The 25,284-nt window shown below is 34.6% G+C and overlaps 2 protein-coding genes and 1 long non-coding RNA gene across 3 annotated transcripts in view; 1 reads left to right on the top strand and 2 right to left on the bottom strand.

Moving 5' to 3' along the window:
• Positions 1-25,284, bottom strand: part of LOC134801198 (uncharacterized) — a 396,731-nt gene that overhangs the window by 364,454 nt on the left and 6,993 nt on the right. The window lies entirely within an intron of this gene.
• LOC134801287 (uncharacterized) lies at positions 18,742-20,811 on the bottom strand. Its single transcript, XM_063773827.1, has 4 exons — positions 20,561-20,811; positions 20,142-20,486; positions 19,096-19,956; positions 18,742-18,999 (listed from the first exon to the last, which is right to left on the bottom strand). The coding sequence occupies exons 1-4, from the start codon at positions 20,738-20,740 to the stop codon at positions 18,760-18,762; spliced, it is 1,626 nt and encodes a 541-aa protein (XP_063629897.1). The 5' UTR covers positions 20,741-20,811; the 3' UTR covers positions 18,742-18,759.
• LOC134801170 (protein polybromo-1) overlaps positions 21,339-25,284 on the top strand; it is a 38,932-nt gene continuing 34,986 nt past the window's right edge. The window contains exons 1-5 of the mRNA XM_063773717.1: positions 21,339-21,573; positions 21,729-21,878; positions 22,836-23,007; positions 23,358-23,488; positions 24,603-24,857. Coding sequence (XP_063629787.1) covers positions 21,451-21,573; positions 21,729-21,878; positions 22,836-23,007; positions 23,358-23,488; positions 24,603-24,857 — 831 coding nt within the window. The 5' untranslated portion in view covers positions 21,339-21,450. The remainder of the gene's footprint in view (positions 21,574-21,728; positions 21,879-22,835; positions 23,008-23,357; positions 23,489-24,602; positions 24,858-25,284) is intronic.

The following is a 25,284-nucleotide window of genomic DNA, read 5'->3' as shown; positions in this document are numbered from 1 at the left end:
TTACACCAAGAAAAGTCTGCAACGATTTTGATAGCATACGCAGTGCAAGTGTTAGTTATAACGTCATCATTTCATAGAAGTTTGACGTTTAAAATAACAGTTGCACTGCGTGTGCAGCGTGTGCTATCAAAATCGTTGCAGACTCTTCTCGGTCTAACTCAAATTCAAGTTCAAGTTCTTTTAGACACGGTAGTGTAGGTAGTAGGTAGGTACATATGTTAATAAAAAATATTGGCGTTCGGAATCTGAGACAATTTTAATTTGACATACATTAGTATGTACATACATTGATATACATTGCTAGATAACAATACCCTCAGGCTGGCTGTCGGTCTTCGCCTGGGATCTAACATTGTCACACCCCGTCGCTGCCCCTGCGGAACTTTTGTGGACAGGGACCACGGTGCCGGCCGCCTATCACGCCATTCCTGCCTCAACGACATCCTCCGTCGGGCCTTCGTCAGCGCCAACGTTCCAGCCATTCTTGAGCCACCTGGCCTCGCGCGTGACGATGGCAAGAGGCCCGACGGAATGACCCTTGTTCCTTATTTGGGAAGCAACATGCGTGGACGCCCTGGCACCGTCCCACCTCGGTTCAACATCTTTGAGAGCGGGCGAGGCGGCCACAGCTGCTGAGGCGGCAAAATGCCGCAAATATATAGCGCTTACTGACCGGCATATATTTGCGGCATTTGCAGTCGAAACTCTGGGACCGTGGTGCCCAAGCGCTCACAAACTAATCCGGCAGATATCCAAAAAAATCATCGAGGTCACCGGGGACCGTAGGGCTGGCTCGTTAGTAGAAACTATTCCCCGATTCTGGCCCCACCTCTCAGTGGTCACCGATCCTGACCCCAGGGCCGATCCACCGCCCCCGCTGAACCTAAAAAAAAAAAAAAAAAAAAAAAAAAAAAAAAAAAAAAAAAAAAAAATAGCCCCCCATTTGAATTGATTGCGCTAGGTCTCAGCAGTGCCCGGCGCCTCCTTCAGGTACTTACGAAATACGCTAATTAAACAATACACCTTGCTCACCACGGTAACAATAGGCTTATCGACCCTTTTCTATTGTTCGATCTCGACTCGGGCGCGTTATTGTGTTACCGAGTATACTACCTGGATGGACCCTTCACCCACCGACGTCTTCATTCATGCCTTCTTTATGTGTGTATTATACTGTAGGTGTTTGTGATAGGTATTAGCGATAGGTATTTGCAATAGGTATTACCGATAGGTATTTGCAAAAGGTACTTATTTGCGATTCATTATCTTATTATCTTACAACCTCTTGGAGCTATTTCGATTTATAAGGAATACAGTTCTAACCTAACCTAACCTAATTAGAATTTACACAAGTAATCCGTCGGTAGCCTAAACTAACCTAAACCTTCTTTTACCAAACCTAACTTGACCAAACCTAACTAAAATCAACCTAACTTCTCATTTCAAACTAACCTGCTTTCACCTAGTCTTCGTTCAAGTTATGTTTTAACCTAAATACCTAAACTTCTTACCTATCCAAACTAAAGCATCCTACATATCGTATACATACTTACCTATATTGTGCATATTGTATTGTGTTATTTTATTTAGTTTTACCTATTTCTAACTCACTATTTTTGTCTGCGATAAATGCAATTCTACCTAATGTAGCCTTTTTTATTCTTAAACTTAGTATGTAAGTATGTCTCATTATCTAATACTATATGTTTATTTTCACATACATTTTTATGTTCTTTGTAACACGATAGAAAGTAAACTCGTAGCTACTTGTTTCTTTGTATTATTAAAATAATAACTAGGCGTGTGAGGCATTTCTTGTGCACTTGTTTTCATTGTTATAACAGCTTAATTGCTTTATTGATAGACGTCTATTATATTTTATGCTGACAATGGATTATTATGTGGATATAATTTGGGTTTGAGTACAGGGAGCGTCTGTTTAGATGAACTTGTTGAGACATGTTACTTTGTATGATTTTAAAAAAATAACGAGACGTGTCAACTGGTTTCAACATGATTTAGTCTAATACGTCGGCATTTCTTGTGTGTTGGTATTCATTGTTATAACAGCATAATTGCTTTATTGGTAGACATCTATTATATTTTATACTGACAATGGATTTATTGTTTCCTATTATGCTTTTGAATTTGGGTTTTAGTAAAGAGAGCGTCTGTATTAGATGAACCTGTTGAGACATGATTTGAACGATACTGTATCCTGCTCACTATCACAGTATAAAAGCCGAAGAGAAATGGCTTTGAGTAAGTATTACTGTCGTGGCAGTCCTCTGTATCAGAGCTCCTTGTATCTACTGCAGTATATAGAAATATAGTGTTAATTCAACAGTGAAGTGTTTAAGTGTTTATAGAAAGACCCAACAATGGATGTAAGTATGTCTTTTATTACCGTAACTTACTTTGTTTTGTTTTCACTTGTGTTCTTTGTGTTTTAATTATCAAGATTGTAGACAGTGTGTAAATTATTGTTTTATATTGTTTCAGTTCACTGAAAATACTTTCAAGAACTATTACTACCCGGATGATAATAAAGACGAATCAAGCGATGAAGAGGGTACGCTTGGTCTCAAAGTTAAACAAGCCATCGCAAAGAAACGTTCAGGAAACAATATCGATAGCTTCTTTGAACGACCTAAAAAGCAGTCTAAAGTTGTGAAACGGTCTTCAAATGTGAGCAAAAGTTCACCAGACGGTGTTGCAAACTTGTCATCCGGACAAGACGACGGGGCCTATGCATCACATTTGATTAAAATCGAGATATATGATATGCATAAAATCAAAAACGTCCCACCCATGGAACACTGGAAGCATGCGGACTTCAGATTGAAATATTTTGCGTTGGAAGACGATTTGGAGCTACAAAATACGCGAAATATTATTTATAACATAACAAAGCAATTAGCTTCTAAGGACAGTAGTGTGAAATATTTTATAGATAATAAGAAACAGTGATAGTTATAATTATTAATGATAGTAGTAGCTTAATGATTGTGTTAACGTATTTCTCATTTTTTACCTCTCCTTAAGTACATTTTCCATGTAACAGATTTTTTTGTGTCGTCTCGTTTTTTAAGTAACAAAGAATGTTAAGAAATATTTTGTAAATAATAAAATTAAAAAAAAAATGTGTGGTTTAAAAGGTCTTTGTATTATATGAAAAAATAAAAAATCTTATTCAAGTACACGTATTATTTTATTTCACAAAAAATGTTTTAAACATATTCCTTAATATAAGGTCATTACATACAGAATTATCAGAAAACAAACTTAGCATATCTGTCATAGTTTTTCCATGATATTTAAAATACAAATAAACTAGACAATATTCACCACAAACTGAAGTAAAATGGTTTTGAAGAGGTTTATTGTTATAAAACCACTGTCTGGTGTTTCTTTTTAAAAATAAGTTATGGTAACCTGAAGGTTTCCGTCCGAAGGAATCAAAATATTCTCCTATACCAGTAACATCAATGTGTATGGCAACCCAGTGGGAGCCTGGTTTCGTGTCAGGGTCCAAATTACTAACAATAAAGACAGGTAGATCGACCCAAATAGGTATTTTGTTAGCAGCAAAAACATTTGATTCAAAAAGTGGGTTTAATTTCTTCATACAAAATTGAATCTCATTAGTATCCATAATTACTTAATTAATAACAATTTATGTCTTGATGATGCTGCAAACAATGACTACAACAAAATAAAGTAAACGAAAGAAAACATTGTATTTATATAATTATGTTATTCAACTATTATAATCTACAGACACATCACGGTTTTTGTTTATTTCAATAATGTTGTCAAATTCTGCATACACGATACAATTAATGGTGCTAGTTAGAGCCGAATCAAAGCGTACTTCTATCCGAACACTTCCATGTCTAACAAGATTCCAGTGTGAAGTTGAACTAGCAGATAAATCAGGGGTTAAATCAAAACATAACAAACAATATCCTCCACCATAATCTGTTCTACTTATTCCATTACCTTCGTTGTGAAAATGAATACCAGTTCCAGAAAATAAGGTGTGATATGCCGCCGCTATTAAACCAGAACTAAATGACGGTTGTAATGTTTTAGAAGGAATTTCATGACCATCTACAAACAAACTAAATGAATTCATATTATAATTTTGAAAATTAAATGGATTCAAAGCTAAATTTCCATTAAAACCTGAATTTGATACAAATCCAATAATACAGCGTTTAGGAATTTGCCCGAGAAATATATTATCCAATGTTTTACCCTGGACCCCTGTTGGTATTGTGAGAACCTTAACTTCTGCTCTCGTAATGGGGTACTTCGCAGTCGTTGTTGCCAATACTTTTTGATGGGCTAACAAAACGCTAGGATTGATTTTTGTTCTTCTAACAATGAGACTAGCATCTGTTATTTGTACTTTAAGTTTTTTATCTTGATGACAAATTAAATTAAATGATTCTTTTGATCGGACTAACTTAATACGCAATTCAACACCATTTATCAAGAATTTCTCTTGGTTAAATATATCGCCATGCAAATGTCCAATCATTTCCACTTCCTTACTCTCTTTGATAAATTCTAGTCTTTTCTGAAATCCTTTGTTGTTGGCGTCAACGGTATCCATAAAACCTGGGGTATCCTCATACCATAACCCACAAGTAAGATGGGTTTTTTTGGCTGCCGGTCCATAGTTGAGAAGATTTTCCATATAAGCACGGTAAGCATATGTATTGTTTGGGGGTGATATGAGTTTTTGATTTAAATATACATCAAGTTGGTTGAAAAGGGAATGTAGCCAGTTATTGGTGGGTCCAACTCCGGCATCTGCTTTTAATTTTGTCCCATCTTGATTCAATACTTTAGCAGTAATATGTAACATTGTGTGTGATAGATCAATGTAGTCATCTCCTGATCCAGGTACTTGAAATTCAATGGGGCCATCATCACTTAAAGATGAAATTGGTTTGTAATGAATCCAATGTCCGCTTTCAATACTTGTTTGAGTTGATGGAAGGGCAAATATATCTAATTCAGATTTTGCACATTCACATGAATGACTGTGTAGAAATGACATTATTTAACTTGAAAATATATCGTTATTTTTATTATTATTTCTACTTCCTCTTCGTCGCGATGCTTTTCGAGTAATGAGTGGTTCTCTTCTTTTATTCGACATTTTATACCCAGATCCTGACATGAGAGAATCAATTTTTTCATCAGCCTTTCTTTTTAGGTTAGCGCTCGCTTCCTTAAATCGTGATCGAATGGAACTATCCATAGGACGAGAATTTACCATATCAGTTAACAAACCAACCCCTGCCCCTAAGGTTTCTTTTCCAATGGTTTTTAAACCGCTAGATAACAAAGGGAGCACTGATCTAAATAGTCCACCCAAAAAACTGCCTATACCATGTCCTCGTTGATATGGAACTCCCTTATAGACAATACCTATCCCAGAGCCGGCTTGGTGTGAATAATAATGTTCGTAAGGACAAGAGACTGACGATCTGTTGTAAATCATTTTACTCGTTGAAAGTGTAGCTTCACGCAAGAAGATCCAAATTGAAATGGTACTCTGACACCAGTCGTTGTTCTTATATCTATTTCAATGGTATCGAACTCTCTTCGTAAAACTGGTACATAATGAGCGGGTGAGAAGATGTGAGTTTTATAAGCTCCATAAATGAACTTAGTTGGATCTAAAGGTATTATTCTGAGTAATGAAGTAATAACATCTCCGACTACTTGTGGGTGTATTATATCAGTATAAACAAATATTTGAGATGGTAAACCTAAATATAAATTTGCAGGGCTTTTTCCTAATGTATTTTGTTTTAAATTTGTTTTCGGTTTAAAACCCAATTGCAGACTTAGTATCGGAGTTGTAATGATAGATGTTATTTCTTTATTTGTTGTTGCTATTCCAACCAGTTTTGTTAATCCATCATATCGAAATTTCACGTTATTTTTTAACTGTGGGTTTTCATTAAACGCTTGAAGAAAATGATCTATATTATCATATGTAGTGGCTGGTATATGAGTTTTTATATCTACTATTTTTGTAGTTTTGTCGGTGGGTGATAACACCTTTTTCTTTAAATAAATGATGTTTTCGTGCTCTTGAACATTATACATGGAACAAGGATATTGAAATTCCACCAACCCAACTACCCATTCTCCATCCAATTTAATGGTCTTTGGTAATTTAGTTAAGAAATGTGCAGTCGTGTTATCCGTGTAGTAATCTGATGAACTATTACTTAACAAAGTTAGATAAAAACTATTTTCACTCATATTTTCTTTAAGTTTGATTCAGGTATCCAAGAATTAAATTTATTAGGATAACCTTGCCACTTAACTAGTATTTCCTTTCTGCCAGCAACTCGACGCGAGCGTATTATTTTATCAATTTTATACTCGTTGGAGGGGAGGTAAGTTACCTTTTGTAATTCTTTAGAATAAAATGTACCAATGATGGGTTCACCTTCTAAATCCTTTATTGTATAAACAACTCGTGGCGATCTGTTAATAATCGAATCAATAATAAATATTTCATCACTCCAATTACTTTCATAACCTTTTTGAAACACATGCTTATATTTAGTGATTCTAACATGATCACCTACATTTAGTTTTTTAGTTTCTAATGAAATTTGCCTATCTTTTTTGCGATCATATAAATTACACCAAACAGTCATAATATTATTAGAGCTAACATCAACTGGGCGCATTTTAATGCTAGAATGATAGCTATGGTTGTAAGAATGTAGAAGATCTTGTAATATATTTGTGTAGTTATATGTATTCTTATGAGTGAAGTAACGCCACATTTTCATTTTAAGTGTTCTTTGAAACCTTTCTACTATACTTGCTTTAATGTCGGGGTTATTAGTGGTATAATAATTAATATTTTTGCTCTTAAAGTAATCTCTAACCGCCTTTGAAACAAATTCTGTACCTTTATCAGATTGGATGTGACGGGGAACAGAGCTGGCTTCAGTAAATATGCTTTCAAAACATTGTTTAACAGTTGCTGAATCCTTCTTCTTCATGGCTCTTGCAAAAGCATATTTACTGAACACATCAATAACACAAAGAATATATTTATACCCATCATTATATTGACTATAAGTACTCATATCACTTAAATCAGCTTGCCAAAGTTCATTAAAGTTCGAGAGAATGTATTTATTTCTAGTAAATCGTCTATGAATAGGTTTATGCAGCGTGTGCGTATCTTGAGATTGTAACCATTTTTTCACTTCCTCTTTGTTCATTTGACCTTTCATTTCCTTTGATAAATTATTTAAACTGCTATAGCCAGCTGGATTAGAGACGTCATAATAGATTCTGTTAATATCTAATAAGGAGTCCATCTTTCCCACTCTATTTTCTTTCCGGATCGCTTTTGCTCCCGTGTAGCAAGAGGCGTAGAAGTATTATTATCTTTATCTGTTGAGGCTCTCGTCTTCACAGATGTGGAGGGGGTAAAGGGTTCAATCAAAGGAGTACCATTAATAAATGCTAAATTTGTAGGATTACCTATGCATGACCTAGGAACTTCGATATCTTTTAAAAGTAAAGCAAACACTTCCCATCCAATTGGCTTAGGACGTTTAAGACATCTAACGGTGTCGCTTACCAAATCAGTAATATTACTATTTTGAATGGTTTGGTTATTTATAACAACTTCACCAGTCTGTTTCCACCAAATTTTCGGTTTACTTGAAACAATGTAATCTAACAACGTTCGAGCTTTTTTTTCATAAGATTTAGGTAATATGTTTATAATTTTTGACGGACTAATTGGCATTAGTTCTTGATTTATTTCGCCAGGTGGTGTATTAAACGATGACGGTGTGGCTGCTTCAGTTACATTATCTGTAACTGACTCATTATTTTCAATCTCCTCCTTTTTGTTCACTTTTGTTTTTATAATATCATTACTTTCGTTGATGACTTGATCTACCCTCTCCATCACGATGGGTATTCTAAACGGTTTTCGATCTGTTTCAATAAAATGTAGAAATCTTTGTAATGCTTGAGAATATAACGTCCACTTTTCGCGATCATTCATTTTACTTTTAAGGATTTTTTGCATTTCTCCATCTAGCCGAGATGAGGAATTTTCGGGTGGACTCTCATTCCTTTTCAGCCTTTCAATAAAATCTGATTCAACTAATAACATTTTTTTTGTGTTTTCCATTTTGTTTATGATAAAGAGTTCACTAAAGCACTTAAAACTGCACCTAAAATAATAGGTAGAAATGCACCTCCTTTTTGAACTATAACAGTTTTTCTTATTTTATGTTTCCCTTTCGAAACTAATTTTCTTAAAATATCTTTATATTTTTTTAGTTTCGTCTTTTCTTTTTTTTCTAATGGAATTTTCCCATTTAGGACGTTATAAATGCACTCACAAATAATGTTGATCTCTTCATCGTCACAAGATTTAAGTAATGCAGTACGATATTTGGGTTTAAGCAACTGCAATGCTTCAAGTAAATGTTTATATGTGTTTACTCTTGCATGCATCATGTAGAACTGACTAAAATATGGTGATTTTTATCATATTTAAACCCCTTTTTAGGTACATACACTGTGCAATGCCCATCAAACGGAAATATTTTTGTTTTAAAACGGCATATGTCATTTGTATTTTGTTTCAGGTCAATCATGAGGTAACCATGAGCCTCCTTTGTAGCATCTTTGTAGGCTTCGTCCACAAACTTTGAGTTTTCTGGGTAAACTTGTCGTGACAGGTAGCGTATTTGAGTTTTATCCCTGGGATTTTTAAAAAATACAATGTAGCTTGTATTCAATGAAATATCACGTTGACCTCTACCTTGATGAAATACGTTTTGTGTAATATAAAAAACACTTAAGTTTCTATGATGACTACCTTTCGTAAAAATGTCAACGATTCGTCCATCTGATTCTCTCATCAAATCATCTATAATAAGAAGTTTAGGTTTCTTCCCATCAAACATTGAAAAATCTGGTATTCCTTGACTATAATTTACATTTTCCAGATTGTAGAGAGGTTGCATTTCATCATAACACCAAATAATTTCATCAAATTCAACATTACATATCTCTTTGGAGTTATTCAAAAAGTTTGTAACAAATTGCGTTTTACCACACCCACTAGGACCTGCGACAATGGTGGTGAAAGGATGATAAAAGTGAATCATTATTAAATATCGTAATCTATGTGTATGTGTGTATGTGTGTGGGTGAGTGTTGATATGTTAACGGATGGACTTTAAATGGTAATATTCAGAAAGATGATTACTATTTAAACAACTCAGATATAGTAGACAAAAAAACAAAACAAAATGATTACGTAAATTTTTTATTATTATTTATGATCACACTTTTAACATTATTTTTTTTGTTTCATATTTACAAAAATACCTTAAAAGATACAATAAAATAAAATTCATACATTTTTTTACATGTTTACAAGTAATACCGTAAAAAATATACAATGTACAAACAATAATTTGGAAATCGAATGTTCTGTGTGATTATATTACAACTTTGAAACTTTTTCATTATTGCGGTATTTTATAATGACCCCACGCTAGAGTGTCAGAAGAGTTTTCTAATAAGTACCGTTTTGTATCTTCATGCGATAATGATATTTTATTTATTTTTTGAGTGAATATTATATGTTTTATAGACTTAAATCTTAGCATTTGAGCGCGTTGCAAATTTTTATTAAATAAACACGTTTTGTAATTGTCAAGAGTAAATTTTTTTGTAACACATTTATTGACTCCTTTGGCTTTTGATAAAACACCGTATTTTTCGGTTTTCTCATCATTCTCGTCATATTTTTCAACATCTAAGGTATACATTTTAGATCTCAGACCTACAAACTCTTTTAAAATTCTACCATTATTTTCATCTTTGAAAAACCCTAATCGCTTTTTATTTATTAACGGCAAATCATATTTATTGTTAGGAGGATAGTCAGATGTATCAAAATATAAATTAAGATCTGATTTTATATCTGCGTAATAATTTTCCGTGAAAATTTGATATACTAAGCTATCAGTATCTGTATAAAGAAGCTTAAGATTGTCTGGATATTTGGTTTTCATGTAGCTGTAGTGAAAGTCATACATCAAAGTTTTCGATATATCTAATACGCAAAATCCCAGATAAATCGGTTTATTATAAAATATTTTAGTTTTATTCAATTGAACGGCCACTAAATTCTCAGAGAATATGGATAAACTATGGAACTCAGGTTTCGCTATCAAAGATTGAACCCCCTGCGTTTTTCCTCGATTTTCCCAGTGATTTAATAATTTGACATTTACGCGTTTTGCAACATTTTCCATGGTTTTACCGAACACTGAATTATTCATTAGTTTAAAGAAATCTTTTTCAAAATCGGATGATGCCTGTGATCGCATGTGGGTGTTCAAATCTATGTAACTTTTTAACCACATAGACTGCTGAAATTTAAGAATGCGATGGATTTTACTCAATTTCAAACCATTCTTCAAACACTGTTTTAGATTTCTATAATGAATGACATAATTCGTTTTTTTATTTAAATTAGGAATTAATTTTTTTTCTTTGGAATTACCCAAACAAACGTTTTCAGGACAAAATGGCAAATCTGAATGAGAGTCATGCAACTCGTTAGGGTATTCGAGATCAACTTCTAAAATTAAACCATGATCAGCGTCATCAGATATATTAAAGTCAGTATCTGTATTAACCCATTCAAATTTACCGGTAGGAAGACATTGAGACATAGCCCACCCGTAAAGGTTATTTGCATCAAAGTACATAAGAAATGACGATGGGATATTTTGATTATAATCTTCCAAAAAAATATTATTAGCCTTCGCGTATCTATTACTACATTGTGATATGCCACCTCGAATATTTTTTGATATAAAAGCTATTTTATCGATATCAGTTAGGAGTTCTAGTTTTATTTTTGTAGTTCTTAACATTGCATCCCAACTTAATCCCGGAGCAGTATAATAATGAGCGGGGTCTAATCCATACGTCTTAAGACAAAGGTTTCTAAAATTTTCAAATATATCAGTTAGTAATAGAACATCAGTTTTTAAATATAAATCAGAATAATCACCCATATTTTTGCATTGAAAATGAGACCAAACATCTTTTGCGTGATCATAATCCTCTTCTGAGATGTGACTATCAGACAAGGAACTAAAGAAATCATCTTTAGAGGGAAGAGCTGTTAAGTTTAAAGAATCGTATGATGACATGTGTTCATAGGGATAGACACCCTTTCGTAATAAGCGTTTAAAATCCTCCTCGCATGAAAAATTCAATTTTAATTCATGAAATTGTTCAGGCAACAAGTTTTTTGCCAATTTGTCAAGACTACTGGACATAAATTTAAGTGAATCGACAAATCTCAATTTAATTGTGCGATTATTTATTTGTAAGCTCTTAGAAAATGAAATGTATTTCTCTTTGTTCTCTGGAATCAGTTCAATGTCGCCTTCCGCCAAACCAAGCCCATGCACTATAAAATGACTATCATAGTTACACAAATTATGGAAAAATACAGGTACAAAATTAGGTGCCCTGTATTTTTCAGAACAAAATGTATGTGCCACTCCTTCATAAAGACCAGTATGGTAATTATAGGAAATGACTGAATCCTCGTTTAAATTTTTATCACAAATATAACATGTACTACTCTGAGCAATATGCACATTATTTGCATTAGATAAAGGCAATGGAGTTTTTACAAAAGTATTTCTCCTACAAATGGCCTTTAAGTCTTGTTCCATATACTTCATAAATTCCTGGGTGCAATTTTTGCCTTTATATGTTCTGTACACTGACAATTTATCATTATAAGAACATTTAATGTAGTATCCAAAACTATATACCTCATGTTTTTGTACATTTGTTGTTGAGGATGTAGTAGGATTAATTGTACCTGTTTGAATCGGGTTTAGAAAGGCCTCGAAATCAGCATAAATAACAAAAGGTACCCTTAATTTACGTTCATAATTATCGAAAGTAAGTATATTGGAGGAAACGTTTTCATTGAACCAGTTTTTCTTTTTATCCTGTTCTGAAGGTAAATGTGTACAAACATGGAAACAATCGTTTCTTTGATGATTCATTAAATTGTTGCGAGTTGTAAAGTTCGACAAACAACCATCACAAATATGTGCAGCATGCTGTGTATTTGATAATTGTTTAGATACTAACCTAGATAAATTTTTGATATAGCAATAATGCCCCTTACTGTCTTTGGATATGTACAATAAATTCAAGTGGGTAGCTTTTTTGCACTTTGTTAAGTGTAATGGGCCTACTACGTCATGTTTTTTACTTTTCGAATTGTATTCAAGACCAAAAACGTTTATACTTATATCATTCATTTTTTCAAATTTTTGAATATCTCCAACCTTAAGTGGGAAAGTTAAATTTCTAAAATTTAATTTATTTTTATGCGCTATATACGATTTCGCAGTGTTTGAACGATGACTTGTAGGTGGATACAAGCCTGACAATACAGCCCATCTAAAACATTCATGATCATTATTTTTTACATTAATAACTGCTTTTCTGTTCTGAATATCACGTGGTAATTCGATATAGGAAGAACCACGCAATGGATTAAATTTGTTTACATTGACATCTAGATAGTTAAATTTTACTAAACTCCATCCACTGTCTTTTCTCTCAAAGTTAAATAATTTTGTTAATATATCTTTAACAACTGACTCGAAAATATCATCTTTGTCGCTGCTAACATCAACTACATTGTTACATAATTGGAAATCAAATGTATTATTTACTTGTTTGCTCTCTTGAGTAAAATCCGCATTCAAAATAAAGTTTACTTTTAAAGCATGGTGATCAGTGAGGGAACGATCCAATAATGCAAAGATTTTCTCTTTATTTCCTAGTAAAATGGATTCGGGAGTAAATGGTTGGTGAACATTTTCATTTAATAGTATTCTGTAAGTGGCCACCCTATTCTTAAAAGCATTTTCAATTAACTGAACATTAACCCATTCAATGTCAACCCTTAAAACATTATTTTTGTGAAGATTACTATTTAAATGATTTTTAAAATATCTTTTAGAAACAAACTTATTACACACAGAACATTCAATTTCATGATTATTATTTGTACTCACAATGACATCGGGAACTGGTTCGGATGATGTTGATGCTACAGGTTCAGCAGCTGCTGAACGGTTTTTCTTCACCAAGAATTCTTCGGTCTCCAAAACTGCAGCTGTCCTTTTTACTCCCCGTCCTATTTGAGAAGATCTATAACAATACATAATAAACATAAATATCTTATTGTCAGATAAAATAAAAATAATTACTAAAACGGTTGGATGTATATACTAACGTAAGTCTTTTCGACACTGCTGACAATAGGCCCGCATCATCAAAACTCCATCAATCACATCTGATGACTGAGTATTCCCCTTGGAATTTTTGATATGCCCATCACATGGTGTATAATACGGTATAATATCAGAATCTTCCAGTAACGAGTGAGGTAATTTGTTTGATATATACCACATTCTTATATTTCTATGAAAATATGCTAAAATAAATTCTTTACTTAATTCCTCAATCTTATCACGAGGCAAAGTGAGACCAATATGATAGTACGTAAACACCATTATGGAAAAGGATATCACAGTACAAGCACGGCACCAGAACACTGAATGATATGAACTCGAGATACCCCGCTTATATAACCAGCACTCTCCCACCCCACGTTTATCCTAACAATAAGTTCTGGTCACAACAAGTTAGGAGGAACCCATCCTTTGTTAAACAGGTACTGGTTAAGAGTTATAAACATGTATGAACAGGAATACTTTTACTTACGCCTCTCGATGTAGTTGGCTCACAAGACGGGCAGCCTCGCATAGATCTTCATTTTCTTCTATTTCTTCACAGAGTCTGATAAGTTCAAGATCGTAGACATCACAACTCAAAGAGTCCATTATGAAATGAGAAATCATACAGTGCTTTCTTTCATTTAAATAGTTGACTACAGGTATAAGATTTCTAAGAGTGGGGACTGTAATCTTTACAAATGAGAAGTATTAAATTAAAACTTGTTGTAATGTGATACAATAAAAATAATCTGTTACATGGAAAATGTACTTAAGGAGAGGTAAAAAATGAGAAATACGTTAACACAATCATTAAGCTACTACTATCATTAATAATTATAACTATCACTGTTTCTTATTATCTATAAAATATTTCACACTACTGTCCTTAGAAGCTAATTGCTTTGTTATGTTATAAATAATATTTCGCGTATTTTGTAGCTCCAAATCGTCTTCCAACGCAAAATATTTCAATCTGAAGTCCGCATGCTTCCAGTGTTCCATGGGTGGGACGTTTTTGATTTTATGCATATCATATATCTCGATTTTAATCAAATGTGATGCATAGGCCCCGTCGTCTTGTCCGGATGACAAGTTTGCAACACCGTCTGGTGAACTTTTGCTCACATTTGAAGACCGTTTCACAACTTTAGACTGCTTTTTAGGTCGTTCAAAGAAGCTATCGATATTGTTTCCTGAACGTTTCTTTGCGATGGCTTGTTTAACTTTGAGACCAAGCGTACCCTCTTCATCGCTTGATTCGTCTTTATTATCATCCGGGTAGTAATAGTTCTTGAAAGTATTTTCAGTGAACTGAAACAATATAAAACAATAATTTACACACTGTCTACAATCTTGATAATTAAAACACAAAGAACACAAGTGAAAACAAAACAAAGTAAGTTACGGTAATAAAAGACATACTTACATCCATTGTTGGGTCTTTCTATAAACACTTAAACACTTCACTGTTGAATTAACACTATATTTCTATATACTGCAGTAGATACAAGGAGCTCTGATACAGAGGACTGCCACGACAGTAATACTTACTCAAAGCCATTTCTCTTCGGCTTTTATACTGTGATAGTGAGCAGGATACAGTATCGTTCAAATCATGTCTCAACAGGTTCATCTAATACAGACGCTCTCTTTACTAAAACCCAAATTCAAAAGCATAATAGGAAACAATAAATCCATTGTCAGTATAAAATATAATAGATGTCTACCAATAAAGCAATTATGCTGTTATAACAATGAATACCAACACACAAGAAATGCCGACGTATTAGACTAAATCATGTTGAAACCAGTTGACACGTCTCGTTATTTTTTTTAAAATCATACAAAGTAACATGTCTCAACAAGTTCATCTAAACAGACGCTCCCTGTACTCAAACCCAAATTATATCCACATAATAATCCATTGTCAGCATAAAATATAATAGACGTCTATCAATAAAGCAATTAAGCTGTTATAACAATGAAAACAAGTGCACAAGAAATGCCTCACACGCCTAGTTATTATTTTAATAATACAAAGAAACAAGTAGCTACGAGTTTACTTTCTATCGTGTTACAAAGAACATAAAAATGTATGTGAAAATAAACATATAGTATTAGATAATGAGACATACTTACATACTAAGTTTAAGAATAAAAAAGGCTACATTAGGTAGAATTGCATTTATCGCAGACAAAAATAGTGAGTTAGAAATAGGTAAAACTAAATAAAATAACACAATACAATATGCACAATATAGGTAAGTATGTATACGATATGTAGGATGCTTTAGTTTGGATAGGTAAGAAGTTTAGGTATTTAGGTTAAAACATAACTTGAACGAAGACTAGGTGAAAGCAGGTTAGTTTGAAATGAGAAGTTAGGTTTGGTCAAGTTAGGTTTGGTAAAAGAAGGTTTAGGTTAGTTTAGGCTACCGACGGATTACTTGTGTAAATTCTAATTAGGTTAGGTTAGGTTAGAACTGTATTCCTTATAAATCGAAATAGCTCCAAGAGGTTGTAAGATAATAAGATAATGAATCGCAAATAAGTACCTTTTGCAAATACCTATCGGTAATACCTATTGCAAATACCTATCGCTAATACCTATCACAAACACCTACAGTATAATACACACATAAAGAAGGCATGAATGAAGACGTCGGTGGGTGAAGGGTCCATCCAGGTAGTATACTCGGTAACACAATAACGCGCCCGAGTCGAGATCGAACAATAGAAAAGGGTCGATAAGCCTATTGTTACCGTGGTGAGCAAGGTGTATTGTTTAATTAGCGTATTTCGTAAGTACCTGAAGGAGGCGCCGGGCACTGCTGAGACCTAGCGCAATCAATTCAAATGGGGGGCTATTTGTTTTTTTTTTTTTTTTTTTTTTTTTTTTTTTTTTTTTTTTTTTTTTAGGTTCAGCGGGGGCGGTGGATCGGCCCTGGGGTCAGGATCGGTGACCACTGAGAGGTGGGGCCAGAATCGGGGAATAGTTTCTACTCTCGTTCCTCGCCCAACGGATTGGCATAGCCATCCAAAGGGGGAACGCAGCCAGCCTCATGGGAACCCTTCCACAGGGATCGGACCTGCAGCCTAATATATACATATTGGGCTAGGTCACCCATGCTATGTTTTATTTATTTTTTAGGTATTAGTTTTAGTTCTGTAGGTAGTTAATTTTAGGTTACGTTTTATTGTAATAAGTTTGATATTAATTATGTTTATGGTTTTAAATAAAAAAAATAGTAATATCCCTGTGTTACTGTTTAATATTACAAACATACTTTTTACTTGCAAGCTTTTTTTTACCCTGTGCTACATCACCGGTAGTCACCGGGCCAATACTGACAAACAGTTAGAGCAGAATATGCTACGCTTTTGTTCATGAAAAATGATTAATTTACTTCAAAGTCAAAAATTATAACATAAAAGTAAGTACATACATCTCTCTGTTCCTTAAGATATAGATTTCATTTTCAAAAACTATGATACATCGTCATCGCTTCCCTAACGTCGTTCCAGTGTTTTGCCACAAATTAAGATATTGGAACTAAATACGACATCTAGCGCTGCCTAGTCAAACTTATTTAGTTCTGCTATTCGCCACTAGATGACGCTAAAAAAGTCACTGACGCCATCTAGTAGTAAATAGCCAAACTCTTTATTTTTTACCACTGGCAACATCTTCCAAGCTGTTTAAGTCATATTAAAAATTACTGATGATAGTTTAATTTTTTGGTTCGAATCGAAATGTCAGATACTGATGTGCCAATGTCATTATCACTGAAGTTTAGTAAATAAACATTAACTTTTATCATTCCTATGAATAATTGATAATATTTCGATTATTTACCTTGTACTTGTTCTATTAATCATGAACAATCAATTAATTAAAAGAACAATCGCCACTAACAACGAACCTTGTCCAGAATTCCTGTACCACAATCCGCTACTCGACAAAAATGTTACGGACGCGCTCTCCAAGAGTTTTATCAAGATTCTCAAGATATCTAATCAAAATTCTACCTCAAACAATAATGTAAGACTGTCCATATTAGAAAATATTCGGAAAATCTGCAAAACAGAACCAGAGGGACACTCCCAAGTGGACGATAATTTTACCGAGCTTTTAACGGAATTTTATAAAAGCGACATCAGTGAACGTGCAAATGATACGCAAGAATCAGTGGATAAAATGTTGGATGCATTCCTCGTAAGAAAGCTTGCACATATGGACGTGAACTCTAGTTTTCAATCAACTGTAAATCCTGAAGTTATTCAAGCTTTGATAAACTTGAATCAAAATGGCGTGTACATGGAAACATTAGCCAAAGATATTATCCACTGGAATGTAGAAAGCGAGAGATATTCCAATGTCTTGAAAGAATTGTGGGACCATAACACTAGTGGTTCAAGTTTTTTAACCAATGATATTTCCATTAAAATGAAACCCCAAATAGAGATGCTGGTTCTTAACATTTGCAATAATTTATTTGAAACAAGAAATCAGGATATGCAAGATGTTTTGAAGACTAATAAAGATTCAACAGAACTTGTAAGAAACTGTTTAAAATCTACTCAATGCTTTCAAATGTGCAGTGGGATCCTAAACTTTTTATTTATAATGACCAACTTTGACCCCGAGCTGCAAAAATTCATCCCGGAGTTTGCTAAATATGTAAAATTGAATTGTTCGTTTGATACATGTGCTTTGTATCCATTTCATCTTAGTTCCTTAATTATATTACTTGACTTTGAATTGGACGAACTACCGGAATCTCTGAAGGACAATTATATTCAACCAACTCTAACACAGTTGCACAAACTTCATAAGAATAGTGAAAATGATTTAATTTTATTACTATCTCATTTTCCACAGTGGTTTGATATCTATTTTTATAAGAGAAACTTGTAATTTTTGGTTAAAAACGTGTAAATTAACAAATAGAATTAAAACAAGACTGGAAATCTGAGTGTAAGTTATAGTTACGTGTAGTTTTATTTTTATAAATAAACAATACTTTTTCTTCTTTTCAGTTTTTAATCGTAACTATTCCTAGTTACAGTTAAGAAACTGCCTAAAATTAAGAATGAAAGAAAACAATAAGCAAACAAAAAAACATTAAATCAAAAACATGAAAAAAAAAACATATTCAGTAAACAATTAGGTGCACTAGCACATACCTACTGAAGCCGCTAACATACATTTTTTAGGGTGGTATTCCAACCTATCCAATTTCTTTGTCCAATTTGTATTGTGTCTCACATTTTGCTTTAATGAGAGAGTGAGACGCACTGACATTGGACAAAAAAATTGGACAGATGTAATACCATCCTTACATAGATGACCTATGGAAGTACCCTTACATCTTCATGCTATTTTTCCTGTGTGGGCTGCTTGATAGCTCTTTTTAAAACCTAAGCTGACCAATTTTGCTAACAATTCCTCTTGGTCAAAAGATAGTAATTCCAGGTTTTCACAATCAGCGAAATCATCTTTCATGACAGTTTTAATCGTGTTATGCTTCCCGCTATGGATGTGCTTATCCAATGCGTCCCAAAAAGCAAACATTAGGTTACAAACTGCACAGTGGTACAGATTAGGATGAACCTGCAAACAAAATTTGAAGATTTTTTTTTAATACATCATGGTATTAAAATATTTAAAATACAATGGAGATAAACATGTTCCAACAATAATTATTACCTCTCTAATAAATTCATCCTCAATTGAAGTTATAACTTCAGCATTATAAAAGTTTCTTCTGTGAGTTTCTGAGAGACAATGTTCTTCATATTCCTTTTGTTTATAAATATTGTCACATGCATAACATCTGAATTTCTCACATTGAGGATCATGGATCTCAGAGACAAGTGCTAAAGAAGTCACATCAGCGGCAAACTGTTTGTTGATCCAGAAAGAATGCACATCTTTAGCAAATCCAATTGTATCAATCAAGTCATTCACATTTATAGTCTTATACACTGGCTTGACATGAAGTTTGCCATTCTTTAAATCTAAATGTGCCATATGAATATATCCTTTCAAATGTTCAGTAAACTTTTTCATATGAGCGGACATATATGTGCCACAAAGTAAACAGTATCCTTTATCTCCTGGAAATACTAATTTGATATAATTCTCCCTCCCAAATTTGGCTAGTTCAGCCCTTAATTTGCCATGATCATAGATTTCTTTCTTAGATCTCTTAATTCTGAGAGACTTAAAGACCTTATCCATGTCCACTGGAGCTTGTTTAATCTTATCTTTGTCAGTTATGTTATGAATTTTCTTATGCTCTAGCATAAATTTGAAGTTTATATTCACATAGGCAGTACAAATTTTGCATGTGGCCACTCTGTTTTCCAGATCAATATCAAAATAGTCTTTCTGACTATTAAGAAGCTTAAAGGCCACATCCAGTTTCTTTTCCTGATAACTTTTGTGATTGTTCACATTATGTGCCTTTGTCTTCTCTATGTGAAGTTCGTCTTTCCAGTGGTCACTTTTAGACTGTATTTGAAATGTTGTCTTACATAGGAAGCAGTAACCATACTTGTCTTTGAACTAAAAAACATAAACACATAAAACAATAATCAGCACTCACCTTCATTCTCGCCCAGCTGTATGTTATGGCAGTTATGGGACTTTATTATGGGGAAAGAAGGATAACTAAAAATAAGAGCAGGGTAGCAACAAATATGGTAAACCCCTTAATGAAATAATTGATACTAATACAATTAAAAACTTACCTCCCTATAAAATAAGCCTTCCTCATTCAGAACAATCTTACTTTGAATCATAGTTATCATGTGGTCCGACAATGAAATATGTTTCATAAAATTATCCACATCAACATCACAGAATATGCATTTAGAATCAATTATCCCATACCACTCTTTATTAGGAATCTTCATTACATTTTTGTCCTTCCCTATATATGTTAAGCCAGAGTCTCTTTTACAAAGTGAGGGTCGAAGTTCTATTTCGGGTTCATCTTTACGCTTTTGATGATTTTCATCCTGTATGTGCTTTGGTAATTCCGAAATAGTACTAAAAATCTGGTTGCAATGCTCACAGAAGTACTTATCATCGATCTGTTGATAAAATGAGAAATTCAAGTTAATTTTTTACTACTTAAATTGAACTCATTAGAAAAAATCATAGTTACCTTAAAAATGCGATCTCTCTTAAACTTCGACACAGGGCTCAGGTCTTTGATACTTTTCCGGTGTTTCTCCCATCTTAAATGCTTCTCCAAATCATCTACTGTTAGAAACGACTCCTTGCACAGCAGACAATGGTGGTTCAAGTCCCCGACCAATATAAAGTTCTTGGAATATTTGTTCATTTTACCAATTAAAGAAACTTGAAGAAAGGATTGATAGGTTTTCCACGTATAAATCGTATTACTATAATAAAATACAAGAACTATCTATCGTGGTATTATCGTGGGTAGAAGATAGAAAACATTACAAACTTGAAGGCAGTTTTGCCAGTTAGTTTTCCGATTATCGGTGATTCGATTCGATTCCGTAGTCTTTTTGGCGGGACTTGAAGGCAGTTAGCTGAAGGTTGCCACATGAAAATTTCTACATTTATCCGCTATAATATTTTTTATGTTTGGCAACCTACACGTAACGTTCCATTTTGATTATTTGATACAATTGTTAAATATCGCTCACATAACAATATTAACATAATTAATTTGAATAAAACAATCGTAAGTGCAAGATGTTTTACTGTCATTGAATTTTTCATTTAACTTATAGAAAAAAATGCTCTTGCCGTTTACTTTGACTGTTAGAAATCACGACGCACATTAAAGCTATGCGTGAACTGGAACGAATTTCAATGGCCGGACGACGCTTGTTGTGAATTTTCATTTTCCAAATTTGTATTTTATTATTTCGTGTAATCCAACGAAATACTTTAAATTTTTTACGCATAAATTCGTAACCAACAATGTAACTGACAAGTCGCGGTTGCTTAGTATTAGTTGTTATACTTGTTATACGATCCGGTGCAGTGGATTTTGGATTAGCTTGGTATAGATTGAAAATGAGTAAACGACGTCGGGCTTCGTCTGGGGCCAGCCGTGGAGCTGACGGAGACGATAGTGATGATGGAGTGGAACATACTCCCGGGCCTCCGCCTTCGCGTAAAAAGAAAAAGCTGGATCCAGTAAGTTCATGCTAACCAAAATACATTTTACCGCGCGGCACATCTCACTTAAAATTTAAACCGCTTATAAGTAATAAGAGAGAAATGTTAAGTGTTATTGTAACTAGAATACGGTATTTTTAATTACGTTAATTTATCTTTATCGAAAATTCCAGAGCGAAATGTGCCAACAACTGTATGACACCATCAGAGGTTTCAAGAAGGATGATGGTACATTACTTTGTGACTCCTTTATCCGAGCACCCAAAAGACGTCAAGAGCCGCAGTACTATGAAGTAGTGTCGCAGCCTATTGACTTGTTAAGGGTAAGTTTTGTCATTATTATTGTCAGATGTTGAGAGACAGGCAGGAATAATGGAGCAAGATGCTAACGGATTGGTACCCAAGAGGTTGCACACGGAGCCAGAGGAGACCTCGAAAAAGATGGGAGGATGAACTCAAACTCACAGTGGCCCCGAACTGGAGAAGAGTGGCCCACAACCCCAATGGAAAGAGCTAGAGGAGGCCTTTGCCAAGCGGCACACTGAGCTTAGAGACATACTGTAACTCAGAATAAAAGGGTTTAATAGATAGATAGATAGATTGTCAGATCTGCCCTATTGGAAATATATTTATGTAAGTACAGACAACACTCGATCTACAAGATAACTTTTAAAGATTTACCGCTTAAGGCCTCGTTGACTGATGGAAGTGGTTTCATTGCATTTTTGTAAGTAATCAATCATTTGTGACATAAATAAAACAAACTTTACATTACCTACCTAATTTTATGGTCTTCATCATTTCATAAAATCCTTGAAAAAAAGTTAAGATCAATGCCGGGAAGATCAGCATATAAAATTTTTGGTTGAGAAGACCGTCATAAAGCAAAAAGTCTTATATTGTACTTGGCTTAGACAAGTGGCTCCCAAAGTTGACTGGGCTCCAACCCACCTAACAATAACTGCCAAATTCGGGACCCACATATTGGCCGTTTTAAAAAGGGGGCATTTAATATTATTAGTAACGCTCAGATGCCCTAGTAGTTCCAGGGCCCACTTAATATTCGCTCGCGACCCACTGGTGAGCCCATAGTTTGGCAAATGCTGGCTTAGACATAGAAACCAAGACCTTCGCTGTTTCTGGTCTACCAATCTTCTGTAAGTGGCGTGTGTGTACAAGCACAAGAGTGAGAGATGACGAAAGAGCTTGTAGACCTGATAGACGGTCTACCCGTTGACCTTATCTGGGGTCTAGTTAACTAAGATTTGTTATTGTTCCAGGTGCAACAAAAGCTCAAGATGGATAATTACGAAGACCTGGACGAGCTGTCGGCAGACATTGAGTTGCTCGTGAACAATGCTAAGGCTTTCTACAAGCCTGATACTGTGGAGTACAAGGATGCTATTGAGCTGTGGAAGCTGTATACACAAACCAAACATGCTTTGGAAAATGGTATGATATAGCAGAGTATTATAATCATTATCATATGCTTCTTATTTGCCGCGATAAATGGAAATCCCTTCTGAGAGCCCTATGTACCTGATGAGGGATAACAGGATATCATCATCATCATATGCTTCATATCATTATTATATGCTTCACAAGTTACATTAATTGCCGCGAAGGTGTTATAAAAGTATTGTTGTAAGTAAATATAAATTCTGTGTAAGAAAAAGACAAATTGGTTGTTTATGCTAGTTGGAGAGTTTAAGTTGATTGAAAAAAGAAGTAAAAAAGAAAGTAGGCTAGTATTTGTCAGATTGAAAGGTGAAAAAAAAACAATTAAAATAACAAATGTTTAGGTGAAGAGGTGAAACCACCGAGAGTGTCCCGCACTGGCTCCCTGTCCCGGAGGTCTGATGTAGCCGAGGATCTCTCCGAAACATCCACGAATAACGAAGAAGACAACATATTTGAAGAGCTATTTAGTGCCGTAAGTAGACTTTAATCACCTTTATCCTCGTAAGGCCCAATGTGAATTACAATGTACACTCTGTTTCAATCTAATTCGAACCTTTCAGAAACTACATAAAGTAGCATTTCTTTTGTTTCATTGTTTTCTAAAACAAACGAAAGTCACCCTAAGCTACTTTGCAACAAGGTTCAAATTAACAATAGGGAAACTTTGTATGGTGGGCCTTACGAGGATATGCCTTTATAAGGCAGAGGGAGGTTCCCCGAGGTTCCGAGGTTTTCCCGAGGGTCTACAGTATGGGGTTCTTCAAAAAAGGAGTGTACAGGTTTTTAAAAGGTCGGCAACGCGCATGTAACACTTCTGGAGTTGCAGGCGTCCATAGGCTACGGTGACTGCTTACCATCAGGCGGGCCGTATGCTTGTTTGCCATCGATGTGGTATAAAAAAAAATCCCACCTGATTTCAAACCTTATTTAAAGTTTCAATAGAGTTCAATTTTGCATAATTTCTGACACCCTATAAAGGGTTAAGATTGTGGTTGTTTTGTACAGTTAATTAAAGACAAGCGTCAGGCTTGGCGAGAAAGCGAGTTTGTATATTCTCGCACTAAATACGCACGTAGAAATGTAGATCCTGTATAAATACAAGAAATGAATAAATTAATAGGCAATGGTTGATTTTACGAATGCTTTTTCTGAGAGAAATACTCGCCAACCTCTCATAAAATTCTACTCATTAAGGAAAGACGTGGTAAGTTTCTCAAAAGTAAGAAACTCTTATGCCTGGAATTAAATCAATACAGGATTTATTCAACTGTAAGCTATACTCTAAGGTGCCCAATCGGCCCAACAGTGTGAACGATTATTTTCGTCATATTGGAGATAGACCCCATAGTAAAAGTTGTTCCGTATAACAGCCCCAATCATCTTGCTGAATGTACAATCGCCATCAGATATCGGTGCGGCCAAGGTGCTCACAAATAACTGAACACGCCTCTATTATCAAGCAGTTAGAGTGCGTGTTCAGATATTTTTGTGCACCTCGGCCGATCCGATCCTATGGCGACTGTACCTAAACATTGATAAAACATATTTTTTTCTGTAATTCTTCCATCTACCATATCACGTCACAGGTCATGACAGCGAACTCCGAAGGCCGCTCCCTCTACACTGCCTTCCAATTCCTCCCATCCAAGCGCCGCTACCCCGAGTACTACCGCATCATAGACAGCCCTATAGACCTGAAGACCATCGCGCAGAAGATCCAGGCCGGAGAGTATACCAACCTCAATGAGATGGAGAAAGATTTGCAGCTGATGGTCAGGAATGCGTGTCATTTTAATGAGCCGGGCAGCAACATTTATAAGGATGCTAAGACTTTGAAAAAGGTTAGTATTTCAAACCCTTATTTTATTCTGATTGACTCTAATGGCTTCCCACTAGAGTCCTTTAAGCGTCAGCGTCTAGTCAGCGCTATAGAAAATGGCGTCGCTGCGCAGTTGCGCCAATGTTGCGTGTTGCGTCGAGCAGCAGCCATAGAGTTAACTAGACGCTGGCGCTCGGGAGACGCTAGTGGGGTATCTAAAAGAGCTTGTTATGCTTACCACTTCAAACATCTAACAACTACTGCCGGGATTACATCTTTATGTTTATGTTCAAAGATTATGGTATTATATGTTCTATAAACTGTGATGGTAACGAGAATGCAGGCCCTATACTTCACAAGAACTATTACTGTGCTACTTGTCAACTATTTCAAAGAGTAAACCTAACCCCATTAAGAGAAGGCTACATAACATTCTTGTTTCTAGATTA

The sequence above is a fragment of the Cydia splendana genome, chromosome 21, assembly GCF_910591565.1.
Source record: "Cydia splendana chromosome 21, ilCydSple1.2, whole genome shotgun sequence".
Lineage (NCBI taxonomy): Eukaryota > Metazoa > Arthropoda > Insecta > Lepidoptera > Tortricidae > Cydia > Cydia splendana.
The sequence above is the reverse complement of the archived record's forward strand: the minus strand, read 5'-3'. Positions and strand labels throughout refer to the sequence as shown.

Excerpts from the sequence above, each read along its gene's own strand:
- LOC134801287 (XM_063773827.1), bottom strand. The coding sequence starts at position 20,740 with ATGAACAAATATTCCAAGAACTTTATATTGGTCGGGGACTTGAACCAC. Across the intron at positions 20,487-20,560 it reads AGAGAGATCGCATTTTTAAG|ATCGATGATAAGTACTTCTG; the intron begins GTAACTATGATT and ends TTTTATCAACAG. Across the intron at positions 19,957-20,141 it reads AAGGCTTATTTTATAGGGAG|TTCAAAGACAAGTATGGTTA; the intron begins GTAAGTTTTTAA and ends TATGTTTTTTAG.